At 46.7% G+C, this 14,699-nt stretch overlaps 1 protein-coding gene across 2 annotated transcripts in view; it reads right to left on the bottom strand.

Annotated features, from left to right (window-relative positions):
- The window catches only part of TUBGCP2 (tubulin gamma complex component 2), a 33,846-nt gene continuing 19,147 nt past the window's right edge, over positions 1-14,699 (bottom strand). Inside the window, exons 14-18 of one of the 2 annotated variants that reach the window (XM_080631991.1) lie at positions 14,518-14,638; positions 10,228-10,371; positions 9,525-9,653; positions 8,490-8,653; positions 1-304 (exon numbers count right to left, since the gene is read on the bottom strand). In XM_080631991.1, coding sequence (XP_080488117.1) covers positions 199-304; positions 8,490-8,653; positions 9,525-9,653; positions 10,228-10,371; positions 14,518-14,638 — 664 coding nt within the window. In that variant the 3' untranslated portion in view covers positions 1-198. Of the gene's footprint in view, positions 305-8,489; positions 8,654-9,524; positions 9,654-10,227; positions 10,372-14,517; positions 14,639-14,699 lie in introns of those variants that run through there. The other variant, XR_013958218.1, reaches the window with a different exon arrangement.

The following is a 14,699-nucleotide window of genomic DNA, read 5'->3' as shown; positions in this document are numbered from 1 at the left end:
AAGCCTCTTGGATGAGAAAGCCCATTACAAGCATCCCAGGAGCCTGTATATTGTCCCATCATGGACAACCCTTACGGTTTGTCTTCAGCTCACGTTCTGAATGCAGAGGGTTGGGCGCTCCCAGCTTGAGGTGAGTGAGTGTCCGGGTCTCTGCTGGTGCAGAAGGGGTGGAAGGGCAGCGGGAGCAGCAGCAGGGCTTCACTGGGCAGGCACGGCCGGGCGGGCAAGCAGGGGAGCTGCCTTCTGGCTGCGCTCGGCAGACATGTGCTCCAGGCGCTCCGTGTAGAACCCATTGAAGTCCAACCTGAGAGACAAAAGCCCCAGAAGCTTCAGCTCAGCGCTGCCCCCGAGAACTTGGTGCTCATGGGCATGGAGGGGATCCAAAAACACAGGGCAAGGAGAGGGACTGCGGGGTGGTGGTCAATGAGAAGCTCCCCATGACCCGGCTTCAGTGAGCGCTTGAGCCCAGAACCCCCCCCTGTGCTGGGCTGCACCCCCAGAGCGTGAGCAGCAGCTCAGGGAGGGGATCCTGCCCCTCTGCTGTGCTCTGGGGAGACCCCCCCTGCAGCCCTGATCCAGCTCTGGGGCAGCAGCACAAGAGGGACGTGGAGCTGCTGGAGCGAGGCCAGAGGAGGCCATGGGGATGCTGCGAGGGCTGGAGCAGCTCTGCTCTGGAGCCAGGCTGAGAGAGCTGGGCTGGGGCAGCCTGGACAAGAGACGGCTCCTGAAGGGGAGACCTGAGAGCAGCTCCAGTGCCTAAAGGGGCTGCAGGAAACCTGGAGAGGGGCTTTGGACAAGGGCCTGTAGGGACAGGCCAAGGGGAATGGCTTGAACCTGCCAGAACAGGGGAGACTGAGATGAGCTCTTAGGCAGAAGCTCTTCCCTGTGAGGGTGCTGAGGCGCTGGCACAGGGTGCCCAGAGAAGCTGTGGCTGCCCCATCCCTGGCAGTGTTCAAGGCCAGGTTGGACACAGGGGCTTGGAGCAAGCTGCTCCAGTGGAAGGTGTCCCTGCCCGTGGCAGGGGTTGGAGCTGGATGAGCTTTAAGGTCCCTTCCAGCCCAAACCATCCTAGGATTCTGTGATTCTATGGAAGTCTTTTATAGGGTGAGATGAATTTTAGAACAATGTTGCTTCAAGTGAGGGATGTGAAGCACAGCAAGTCTTGCTCTGGGAAGCAGCAGATGATGCACCGCAGCACAGACCTCTGCAGTGCTTCACTGCCCCTGACCACAGCCTTGCTCTTCTCCAACCACGGCCCTTGGAGAAGTCCCTCCCAGCACATGAATGTGTCCACACCACAGTGGGCTCTGGCCCTTCCATCCCCAACACGGGACTGCCCCGGCCTGGGTAGACACAGTGGCTGGTCCAGAGCGAGATGGCAATGTCTGCACTGTGCCACAGGTTGTTGTCAGTGCCACCTCTTCTGTGCTCATCCCTTGATAGATGGTAAATGTCACCTGTCCTTTACAGTATAAAATACATCAGAAAGGACCAATTGCTGCTTCTCCAGAGCCACGGCTTGACCACACAGCCCTGGAAACCTGTCACTCAGGGACAAGGTGCCAGGGCTGAGGGCTCCTCAGTCCCTCCATCTTCCTGACCCTTCCCACCGCTCCTTAATACCACCATTGAACCATGGTATGAATTCCCATATGAATTCCACCATATTGTCCACTGTAACTACCACAGAGTGTTCCATTACCACCATCACCTTGCTAACACAAGCATGCTTCAAACGGATTCCTGATTCAAGAAGATGCGTAACTCGTCAGAAGATGCTGAGCCAAAATTGCAACTACTGCTGATACCTGTAAAAGCCTCTCCAAAGCAGGAGATGCACTCAACCACCTAAACCAAATCAGCAGTAGTTTGGTACAGGCTCCAAAGGAGGTGAAAGCCTGAACTGTAGCCAGGGCAAGAACTCCTCCAAGAAACCCACCAAGGGCAGAGTGACCCAGAAAGCATCAATGAGCTTGGAGCGCTGATCATGCCAGTAACGCATGCATAGCACATGGCTTTTCCAAGACTCATTTACCAAGGACCAAAGGAAGCGGTGGGTACAAGGAGTCTCAAGCATACCTTTCCCACTGTGTGCAATTTGATTACAAGCCAACCACTTTATTCCATAAAAAAGGCAGCCTTCTTTGAGCTCTCCCTGCTAGGCAGCAAGGCTGCAGCAGGGCTGTGATCTCCCCTGGAGCTGAGAGGCCTCTTCAGATTGCTCTTCAAAGCAGAGAGAGCTGTCATCTGCTAATGACAGATCTTGCTAATGACAGACTCAAGTTCTCTCTGCACTGCAGCTGGACTGCATGCCAGGGAGTTCCACCCTTGAGCTGGGATGCCTCTCAGGGTTTGAGATTCCTCACCTGAGACTGGCAGACCCCTCCTTACCCAAGGCAGAGATGATCCGCAACAGATCCTCAGTACGCGACTGATAACATGCGGAATTAACGTTAAATGAAATCCATGTGATCAGTTCTTTTAGACATAAACGGTCATCCAAGTCGGCGACAAAGAGTGAACCAAGCCCCACCTAAGCTCTATGAGGAGGTTAGAAAGCAAGGGGGGTGTCACTGAACCTCATGACTCAATGGGAGGGTCTCCACTTGTTGCTCTAAATCAAGGGCTTTTCAGTCTCATGCTCTGCCAGTGAGGAGGGGCATAAGAAGCCAGGAGGAAGCAGAGGCAGGACACCTGACCTGACCTGGCCAAAGGAGTATTCCATACCACAGTGCATCGTGCCCAGTACATAAACTGGGGGGAGTGAGTGGGGAGCCACTGGGGGATGAGTTGGGCATCGATCAGCGGCTGGTGAGCAATTGCACTGTGCAGCATTTGGTTTCTTCCTTGGAGTGGTGGGGTTTATTGCTTCCCCCTCCTTTCCTCCTCCCCTATTATTATCATCATCATCAATAACAACTATTATTTCAATTATTAAACCGTTTTTCTCTCAACCCACAGTTTTTTTACACCTTTTCAGGTTCTCCTGCCCCCATCCCCCTGTGGGGGGCAAGGGGTGATTGAGTGGCTGCCTGCTGCTTGGTTGCCAGCTGGGCTTAAGCCACGATAACCTCCCTTAAGTCTTTTGTGTCTTCAGTCTTTGTGTAAACCCTTCTAAATCAGTTCTAAGTCAGTTTTCCTTTGCATGCTTCCTCTGTGTAGCAAGTAATCGAGTGAACCTTGCCATTGAACTTTCTTCAATCACACTTTTATAAATTCACATTAAACCCCTTTTTGCAACAGAAGGCAGCAGCAGCAATATCATAATCCTGTCTCCCTGATAATCTAAAACGATGCCACAAAACCACCCAGCTCCATGCCTGCTGTGACCTTTCCTAGGCACATTTCTGCACTATCAAGCCAACCAAGACGTGCAGCTCTGAAAGAGATGTGCCCTGGAAGACTAAGCAATAGTTGATATAAGCCTGTGAATCACACAAAAGTTACTCTCAAATTAAGTTGCTCCAATACTAAGTGAATGGGCACAATATTTGAGTTTCATGTTGCTTAACAACCTCACACAAATGGCAACAAATTGTTCCTTGACATTTTTTGGTGACTGCAGAAAACAGAGACTCGACAGATGGAATTTATCTGTTGCTCTATCCTGGTAGAAAAGCTTATGTCTCTTCCGTCCTTTAGGAGCTGTACAAAGGAAACCTGACACTGAGGCAGGCACATCTACCAAACTTTGATTCAAATATAAGGCCAGAACATTAGAGAATCACAGAATCAACCAGGCTGGAAAAGCCCTTTAAGCTCATCCAGCCCAACCATTCCCCAGCACTGCCAAGGCCACCACTGACCCATGGCACTGAGGCCTCGTCTCCACGGTGTGTGAGCCCTTGCAGGGACGGTGCCTGCAGCCCTGCCCTGGGCAGCCTCTTCCAATGCCTGAGCACCCTCTGGGGCAGGAATTGTTCCTCAGCTCCATCTAAACCTGCCCTGGTGCAGCTTGAGGCCGTTTCCTCTTGTCCCATCCCTTGTTCCTTGGGAGCAGAGCCCAGCCCCTTATCCTTGCTTTGAGGACCTGTTCCATTTCTGAATTTGCTTTATTCCAAACTTCTTGAACTGCAGACTTCTTGAATTTTGCTCTGCTTCCCTTCCAGCTGTACATTTAGGGTTAAATGATCTTTGATAACTCCCTCTTAAGAATCTGCACAGTGCTTCCTCAAACTCTGCTTACCCTTGTTTCTTGCTTTGTGGCTGCAGCTTTTATTCACTGGGGTTTGCATCACTTCATACTCTAAGCTCAGACATTGCCATTTCCTTCAAACTGTTTAAGGAAGGATATCTGATGAATGCTAACAGTACTTGATGGGTCAGATTTCTAAGTACTTGGAATTAAGTAATCCTTCTGATAAAGTATGACAAACTAATGCCGTAATTATTCTCTTTTCACTACTCAATGAAGAAGTGATGGAAGATCTCTTTGCTGTTGCCAAACCTTCTGTCACCAGCTGCTAGCGATGTAGCCAAGGCATCTCAGCAGGACTTCAGCACACTGACGATCCGTGAGTTAATGTGTGAGCTTTCCTGCTTGGAAGGAAACCATCAGGATCTCTGTCTTCTCTTGTTTGGTGCTACAGATACGATGGATTCAGTACTGTAAACTGAATAAATACTAACCAGGCCAAATAAAGAAAAGCACAGGACCAGAATTATGAATAAAAGGGATATTTTGTTATCTGTCTTACATGTTGATTATCACCCTTGAAAAGCAGCCATATAAAAAGGTTATCATTTATAAGAAAACACTGATATATCTTATAAACTGCTCCATCTCTCTATCAAATGTGTTATTTCAGATGGCAACCATCTCTGCTCTGGTTCTTGGGTTCCTGTTGCCATAGAGTCCAGGACTCGATCCAATAATCTCTACAGACTGAATGAGAGCTAAATGTCACGTCTGGGCATTCATCATAGGACTTCTACTCTCTAAAACATTACTGAGCAGCCTGTAGAAATGGAAAGATGTGTTCTGTTGCATGGCCTGTTAACATGCAGTATTCCAGTTAAGGAAATGGGGACATCTGGTTTGTCAGTAAAGATCCATCTGCGTCCAACATCTTGGACTAACGTAATCCCAGATCGGGGATCTTGATAGTGGTGACAATCCTGATGGCATAAAGACTCGGCAGCCCTTGGACATAAGTGGGGCATGGAAATACCAGGGGGGCAATTAAGTCAGCCCCTCTTCTGAACATCCGGTTGCAGCTTAGGTCATCGTGCTCAATGCAAACTGCTAAGAGAAGCATTTCCTCAGAACCTTCCTGAATCACCAAACTTCTCCTTTCTTCTGAAGCAGGAAGCGCTCGTGTGAAAACCAACCTCTCCATATTTGTAAGAGCTGGTTCCAGAGCTTCCACAGCTCATGAGTCACCTCCTGCCACAGCTAACACTTGAGTGCGGTCTGTGAAGCACTAATGTGGTGGAGGATAGCTCCAGACCATGGCACCACGGACCCACAACTGCATAAGATACAAAGCCAGTCTCTATGGTACTTGTCCCATTGTCCTGGTAGATGCATAAAGTTGACACAAGGGCACGGAAGCAATGACGGAAGAGGTGAACTTCTGATGCTAAGTGTAGGAGCAGTGCTGACAGGAGCTACTATCAGGAAAGGCCTTACATCAGTGTCTGGCATCACACATGATAGAGTGCGATGGAAGGCTGCAGGGCTTCTGCTGCTGCATGATGAAAAGGACTTGTTGTTGTCTTCTTGAGTAAGCTGAGAAGCAGCTCCAGCCTTGGACTCAGCTGGGTGATCCTACCAATGGAACGATCTCCATATGCTCTTTCTTTGCAAGACTCAACGACTGTGGGCTCATGATGCTCTTCTATTAAAAGAGCAGGTGACTTGGTCCTCAACACTGTTGGCCATGCCCTGAGTGACCTGTAGTGATGTCCAAGTGGCTGGATCATAGCGTTAGCTGCCATTAAGATCTCTGGATGGAGCATCATAGAAAAGCCCATCTGCTAGAACTTGTGCTGGTAATGATAAAAATGTAAGCGCTTGATAAAGAAAGAGGCAGAGCTGGAACACTGAGGAGGAGTAAATGTTCTTGCCTGATGACTCAACTACTTATGGTCTCAATCCCTGAATCTAGCCTGACTCTGGATGCCACTGTAACACCTAGGAGTGACGGCAGCAAGGGGAGTCTAAGAACCTAATCCTTGTCCTGATAATTCTACAGGTGGATCCTGCCTACAATCTACAACAACCCAGTGATGATACAGTGATGCCCAAGCAAATAAAGGTCGACATAAAATGTCCAGAAGGTTGCACCATCATTTCCTAAAAGGAAATGCAGATTTAGCTGTCCTGGTTAGTCCTGAAAGGAACAGCAATCACTTGTACTGTTGGGGCCTCACCTTGAAGAATTTCCATGATAAGGAGACCTCTGACTCCGGTCATTTCAGAAACAGAGTGAATCAGTGTTATTACAACTGTAGAGAAGGGGCCCTCTCCTACCCTTCCAGTCCAGGGACTGAGAATCAACCAACAAGGGCAGTTCTGGTGGTTGGAATAAAAGCTCCTATTCTGACAGGGAATGGAAGCAGGAAAGTTCGGAGCAGCAAGTAATCCTCTGGCACTGCATTTCCTTTCAGATGCCTGTGAGTATCCCTGCCCTCCTTAAATAAGGAATACAATCCTACAAGGAAGAAGACAAGGCATGTAATTCTCTACAGTGCTGTGGGAGCTGGTGGGCTAGACTCGACTCCTGTAAGCACCCATGGTAACAGAGATGACAGGTTTCAGTGTTCAACCTTGGTCTCAGCTGTGACCATGTCCTCAGAGCAGCAGATGCTAACACAGGAGGCCAGGGGCTGTGTGAACACATGGTAGTTGCTAATCAAAAAGTTCTCAGAAGCAAAGAATAACCGGGAGCCCAGATTCCTGCTGGAATAGTTCACAAAACAATATTTGCAGAGGTTGGTACCAGGAATCCTGGACAGCCCTGTCAGATGCTGTTACAAAAGGACGATGAAAGCTTCAAGAGACACAGGATGAGGAGCGGACACCAACCTGCTTCAAAGAAACCCATTCCTAAACCTTTTTCTTTCTCTGTTTTCCAGTGTAGCACATCTCAACAGAGGTGTAAGGGTTATCAGCCAGCCACAAAAGACATCTGACACAGGAGGGCAGCAAACAGGACTTAATGGTTGCAGGTTCATATTCTTATTGTTTTCCTGAAGATGAAGCTAAAGGATGAGAACGACCAACAAAAAGTACAGTTCACAAAGACCAAACGAAGCAGAGGAGCACTAATACTACACTTAAATAAAACGGAGGACAAAGAGCAGGAAAAAGCTCAAAGTACCCTTTAGTCTCTATGTGGTTAAAAAGAAGGATTGGGGCACGAATCCCTACAGCGCCAAGGGAAGAAAGGAAATGCATGTGATTTACCAGTTATTGGGCACATTTATGAACACAATTATGTATCACTAACAACTGATTCCAGCACGTCCACCACTGAAAAGCATTACAGATTTAGACAAAAATTATTCTTATAAGTAGGGAGTGCTCCTTAGTAAAACAAGGGCTTTCCTCATAAAAAAGATGAAAGGAAACAACTGACACCTAAACATGACCTGAATTTCTGGCTGGGCCAATAGCAGCTGTTTACAACTGTTTAGACATGAAAATAAGACTACACCTGGACTCACAGCCAGCACGAAGAAACTAATGGATGTTCAGGGTAGCAGGATCGTAGACTCATAGAATCACAGAATGGTTTGGGCTGGAAAGGACATTAAGATCATCCAGTTTCAAGCCCCTGCCATAGACAGTGACATCTCACACTAGAGGATCAGAGTGAGAAGCATTCTGCTGGCATAGAACATGGGCTCAGCTCGCAGAGTAATGCTCTTAGAGCATTATCTATGGTTCTTCAAAGCTAGAAGTACCAGGGCAGGTCACTCCATGCTACACCAATCTATAACACAGACCTTACAAAGCCCAACAACACTAATATGTATGACCCTTACAGCAAAACCAAACATTTATCCTTCCAGAAAAGGCCTCGTGCATCTCATCTAATTCTCTCTCTCTGAAGCTAGTAAGAATGGACGAGGCAACTACAAAAGCCTTAATTCCTATTAAGGGATGCTTATTTAAATCCATACAAAGTGTGAACTTACAACAAAATAGTCACTTATGATCAATCCCTTGCATCATTTTATCATATTGGAATAGTCATGCTGCATTCAGGAATCAGCTTATTCACTGAGTACACACTGAGACAATCCCCAATAAAACTAACGCCTGTGTTACATTTATAACAGTAATAGACACATTTCACACAGATCAAAGGAATGTGGGAGGTTTTTAAGCATTGCATTGAAATGCAAAGCAAGATTTCTTGTGATTTCAGTGTTTTCATTGATGGGGCAGACATGCACAGTTATAAACAACAATTTATTCTTCCTGAGCTGCATTTGGGAACCACAGAAGGGAAGTTACAGTGAGAAAACTATTGTCTCACCTGTAGATGATGTTGAGCATGCTGTGCTCACAGTCATTGGTGCTGTAAACGCTCAGTTTGTCCAACAGGTCCAGCAGATGGGTTGAGAAATTGCTATCAAACTTGTTGATTGTTGCTTCAAAGCCAGATGTCAGGTGGAGGTTGTCAGCATGCTCCGCTAAAAGCTAGCAAGACAAAGGCATAGTGGCCCCATGTGTTCGCTGATTTGCACTTGCCAAAGAGATGCAATTATTCCTTCCCTATTTCTTAACCTGCTCAAAAATACTGCCATAGAGCTTAACAGTTGCTCAGCCACTAAAATAAATCCTTCAAAGCTCTTGGTAGTTAGAAACCTTGCTATGCCTATCTGGGAGAACCCCAGAGTAGATCCCAGTACACTTATGCTCAAGTATATGCTGTCACTATTTATTTTCAAGAAGGAAAACCCAGTAAGCAGAAAGGGAATGTTGCCTACAACAGGTTGTAACCTCTGGAGCATTCTGACTGCCCTGTAGTGTGATGGACCCTACCAGCTGTGCGCCAGGACAGAGGCTTTCAGCAGGACAGGAGGCAACCTGCTAAGCGCAGAGCAGGCCAAATCGCTTAGTACATGTGCATCAAGATAGAGAAATATGAACAGGACAGATACCCCAGATGTGAAAGGGGTGGACTGCAAAGAGTCACACCCAACAGTTCATTGGCTCATCCATCACAAAGTGTTAGCTCTGGAAATAAGCTCAAGCTGCAGAAAGCCTCTATGTGGGTACCCACTGCACAGCTGAAAATACAACTAAGGATGTAAAAGCAAGTGTAGGGACTGCTGTGGGAGAAAGAGGCCTCAAAACAGACTTTGAGAACACCAGCAGCGCTCCACACTACTCCCAAAAACACCCACAGCTCTGTAAAGATCCTGCTTTTGGGGCCATAGGTGCTCTAGAAACTAGGAAGGTCTATCTGCAAGAGGTAAGACCCTGACCAAGGTTAGCTACTCTGACTGGACTGCAACCCAGGCAGCATCCACAGAGGAAAGGACCCAGCTCTCCATCCGCATCCCACCTTGTTAGTCAGCTTCTTCTTCGCAGTCTCTTCAGCACGCTCCTCCTCTGTTGGTGGGCCCAGCATTGTGCCGTGCTCCAGGGTGAGCCGGTCCATCTCACTATCCAGCTTCATGCTCTGGGTGAACCTCTTGGAAGAGCAGAGGGTTGTGGAAACGTTTAGATCCCTTTTTTCAGTTATGGCAAAGCATGAGACTGACTCAGTTCTGCTGGCCCTGCAGCTAGCTACCTTGCATGAAAGCTACCTTTGAGATTAAGTTTGTGATATTAATACACAAAGCTCCCTAAACCCAAAGAAAGGTGTTGTTTGGCGTCTTTTTTAAAGCTGCGGGCTAGAGCGTGCCCACAGAGATCAGTCTCCATGGGTCCAATCACCAGCTCCTGCCTGACCCTCAAGAAAGCATGCTGGAAACTACAGAGCCCTACAACTTACACCTCATATTCTGCTGCAGGACTGGCTGAAGAGGGGCAATTCAGTTCATATGAACCTGATCCCAGCAGTGAAAATAGAAGAGCATAGAGCATTCTGTGGAGGGAGAAGCCACAGAAACCATCTGGGAGAAAGGATGCACAGTTTAAAGCCTGCTGGTGGGAGGAACAGAGGCTCTTTCATGTGCATCAAGGACAAGAGGGGTTGAGTTATATAAATGGACTGTCCTAGCTGGCTGGCAGTGGCAGGGTCAATATGGGGAGGCTGTACATACCTGCATGCAGTTTGTGAACATGACACAGACAGACATCAGCTTGGAGAATATCTTCAGCAGCTCTGGGTTGGTCAGCATGCAGTCCTTCAAGCAGTTATCCAAGAAGCTTGTGTGGTGGCTCAGGACATCATCAATATTAGATGCCTGTGATGGTATAGTGCAATAATGAAAAACCAAACCAGGATTGCTGTGCTGCACTGGACCAAAGCTCTAACCCAGCACCCTGCCTCTGATAGTGACCTCTTAAACACGCTCTAGGGCACGTTGAGAGATTAATCCTGTATCTTCCAGCTTTGAGAAACATCCAGAGATGGACACTGTACTTGCATTACTGTATTCAACTGCCCTTCATAGGCTATTTACCCTTGGATTTGTCACATTACCTTCTCAACCAAATTATGTTTCCCTTAATCACCCAAGCCCTCCACTAGAAAGGAGGCTCAGAATGGAGCTATCTGCTTTATGAGCATGCACTTCCTTTGCTTTTCAATCTGCTTGTCATGCCCACTCCTACCTTCACCATCTCAGTAGTCAGCTGCAGTAAGTGGAAAAGAGAAAAATAAATCAAAGAACCTCAAGTGTCAGTAAGTTTAGGAGGCTTAAAACATACAGGTTATTCAGAAACATATTTTAGGAGCACAATAAGGAACTGGGACATGAAGTGTTACAAGGATTCTCCAAGATTTCTGTCTAGCTCGGCTACTTCAAGGGGCTGTTTCAGTCTCAGGTTTTAAATGATAGATTAAAAATCCCCTGTCACTCTGTACAGTTACAGGGTGTGCTGAAGCTGAGAACACAAGTCAAGCTTTGGAAAGAACTGTAGGACTAAAATTGCCAAGGCATTCACACTGCTACATAAGGATCAATGGCAAAAAACCCCCACCCTGTAACCTTTCAAACAACTAGTACAGAAGAGGGATAAATGCTGTTTTCTAATGCAATGAAGATGCTAAGTTGTGTGGATGAAGACGACGTTTTGAAGATGAAGACACTAGTTATAGCCTTAGAAAGAAAGCACCTTAACTTCAAGTGGAAAAGCACACGAAAATTCTGGGAAATGAAAAACCAGCATAAGCCACTACATGAGAGCAGTGAGGATCACCCTTTTCCCTCCTAAAATACAAATGAAAGGAAAAGACTACCCCAGTCTGTAGGCTATGGAGGTTAAAGAGCCAGTTCTGCATCCTCTGTTTGGAAATGCACGATACTTTCATTTAAATCAAGTCAGATTTAACCCAGGAGCTGGGATATGTCATGGTGAGCAGCCCTTTCAAAGGGCTGCCTAATGAAGTGGTTGCTTAAACACCTTCTTTAGCTGGCAGTGTTGAGAAGTTCAACTCATGTGTACTCGTGGCACCATCTGACCTACAGGCACCAGACTTCTCCTGCCCCAGCACTGGTAGAGGGCATGCTCTATCTCCCAGAGATTTAAAAGCCTTGAAGGACACTGATGAGGATGGGAGACAAACAGACATTTGGATTAAACCTCAAAGACTTTGCTAGGCTTCTCCTTCTTGCCATACAGCCATTAAACACCTTTTTCCGGCGCCAGCAAAGTCACTTTTATACCTGCTATCTCAGCATCTCTGGCAGGCTAAAGAAGCTCACAGATGTTCCATAGCTTGAGAAAAATTCTGCCCACTTGGACTATCGAAAAGGTTTGGACTATAGATGTTTTCCTTTGACAAACTATAAATTGGCAAATTCCTTTTTTGAACTGAAATAAAAATGCTTCAACAGTGCTAATAGCCCTGAAGGAGCAAAGAAACTCAGTGGTTGAGAGCCAAAGCAAAGAGGGATCTTCAGACAGAAAGAGTCAGGAGATTGTCTTTTCTGAACAGGGAATGTTCTCAGTACAGACAGAGTGCCTGCGGCATTTAACAGTCTCCTCTAGGACACCTGGAATCAGCAGAGACTGAAAGGACATCAATATGGAAGAACCTGGGAAAGGATACCTTGAACAAGGGCCTCAATGCAAGTAAAGTAAACTGAGAATTACATTTTGAAAACCTAAACTTACAACAGAATTCAGAATTAAGAAAATACCCTTCTTTCACATAATCCAGAAGCTTAACGTATAAACTCTTCTTGTTCAGAAGCCCTCACCAAGAATATGCAGCTATATTCATAATCCTAGACCTGGATCCAGGAAAAAGGATGTCAGGGCACCAAAAAATGGTGGTTAGCTGGCTCCAGAACAACTCCCAGGTGCACAGTAGAAACTAAGACAGGGTGATTTGATGCTGAAGGCTCATCAGAGAGTCGCTGAGGCTTGAGGGAGATGGCAGAAGGAGAATTGAGCTGTTTGGTACCTCAGATACAGAATATCTTATAGCAGCCTTCCAGTATCTGAAGGGGCCTACAAGGATGCGGGGGATGGACTCTTCATTAGGGACTGTAGTGACAGGACAAGGGGTAACGGATTCAAACTGAAACAGGGGAAGTTTAGATTGGATCTAAGGAAGAAATTCTGTACTGTGAGGGTGGTGAGGCACTGGAATGGGTTGCCCAGGGAGGTTGTGAATGCTCCATCCTTGGCGGTGTTCAAGACCAGGTTGGACAGAGCCTTGGGTGACATGGTTTAGTGTGAGGTGTCCCTGCCCATGGCAGTGGGGTTGGAACCAGATGATCTTAAGGTCCTTTCCAACCCTGACTATTCTATGATTCTATATGTTATTTTCTTCACAGTACAAGAGGAAAAGATGAGCAACCCAGAAGTGTCTGATCACAGGATGACCACCAGAGGGAAGAATAAAAAGGTGATGTACATCTGCCTCCTGTTTCCTCCCAATAGCTGGGGCACCCTAACACCAGTCCCAACACAGCAGCCCCACAGTGGAAAAGGAAGCTGAGAAGGACCAAGAGGGATGCAGCGTCACTTGAGATAAGGAAAATCACTACAGCCATCACAAAGGTTATGCTGCAAAATAAGCAAGCTTGAGGAACGGATCACTGATCACCTGCTTTAATTAATTAAGCACAGCCTGGCACAGCCCTTGCCTGTGCTGAGCAGTATACGCCAAGACACACAAAACTCACAGACAGCACTTCCTAAAGACCTTCTCAAGTTGTCTCTTGGCATGAAGGAGATGGCAGCAGGTCCAATTCCCTCCCTTGGCAAAGTGCTTCATCTAAACAAGATGTATTTGCAGCACTGCTGTGGCTTTCAGAAGATCTGCCGGTGCTCAGGCATCATCCTTCATTTGTCTGTTGAACTTCCACAATAACTCTGTATGACCCAGAAGTCTAGATCTTTACCACAGTCAGGTAAAAGAGGGAGGGAGAGAAGAGCTTGCTCTGGACAGACAGAACAGTCCTTGATCTGTTCGTGAGAGATTGTTTTCTCTGTTGTTGAGGATGGAAACAACAAATCTGACGAGAATGAAACAAGACATGAGAAGACCTTTATGGGCTTCTTGACTAGCCTGTTCTGAAAGACAAACTCTCAATGTCTTCTCATTCTTGATTTAAAACAGGCAGGTGGGACATTAGCTGAGAACATGTTCATTTCTGAGATAATAAAGCCATCTCACATGCCCATCAGGAGATAAAAACCAATTCTTGCAATTATTGCTATGGCAAAGAGTTAACTTCTGGAGAAGTTACTGACTTGGATTAGGAAACCAGAAATACTCTGCAACACACCTGGAAAATCCCACAGCTCAGAACAGTACATCTCTGATAGAAACAAAAGGATGCCAGGCATGCTTTGCCCAGATACCCTCTCTGGCAGGCATAAAACTCAGTGGGAAGTGAGCTCAGCCTCTCCCAGGTACCACCAGAGCAGAAAAGTTCTCCCTGCAGTGGGAATATACATGTGGAATAGCCTCCTGAATAAGGAAGGCCCTGCTTTAAAACAGATAGTCCTAATGTGCCAGTCCGTGGCAGCTTCATGGAAGACAAAGCATAGACTTTGCTTTTAAGAGCACTGTAAGTCAGCCAAGGAATCAACTGAAGATATCTGGACCAGTTCATGATCACTGCACCCTGCATCCTTCTTCCTTTTCCATAGTTTTCTTTCTTTTCAGCACAACACCACCTTCACATAACAAGGTGCAGAGTATGAGCTGGACATAGGAAGATGCAGCACAGGAAAGGGATATATGACTAATAAACCAGAAAGGTGATGTAGAACAGCAGCAGTCTTTGCAGTGTGATAAGAACAATTCCGAGATACTGAAGTGCCTCCAACAGAACCAACAGACACCTGCATTAGGCATTTTTTCCCTGTAGCAAATTTGTTAACTTAAGACTTCTGTTCTGACTTCTCTCAAGCACGCACACACTCACCAGCTTCAGGTTCTTCTCAAGAATGTGCCATGTTGGCTCCATCACTTCAAACATCATGTAATACTGGATATTCTGTACAAAATTCAGCATCCGCTGCCGCAGTGTGAAAGCACCAGCAAACCTAGGGGAGAAATCACACCCACACAACTGAGAGCTAGCAAATGCCATGGAGAACTATCACC

The sequence above is a fragment of the Psittacula echo genome (assembly GCF_963264785.1).
Source record: "Psittacula echo genome assembly, chromosome: 20".
NCBI lineage: Eukaryota > Metazoa > Chordata > Aves > Psittaciformes > Psittacidae > Psittacula > Psittacula echo.
Note: the sequence above shows the minus strand (reverse complement) of the source record. Positions and strands in the feature narration are given on the sequence as shown.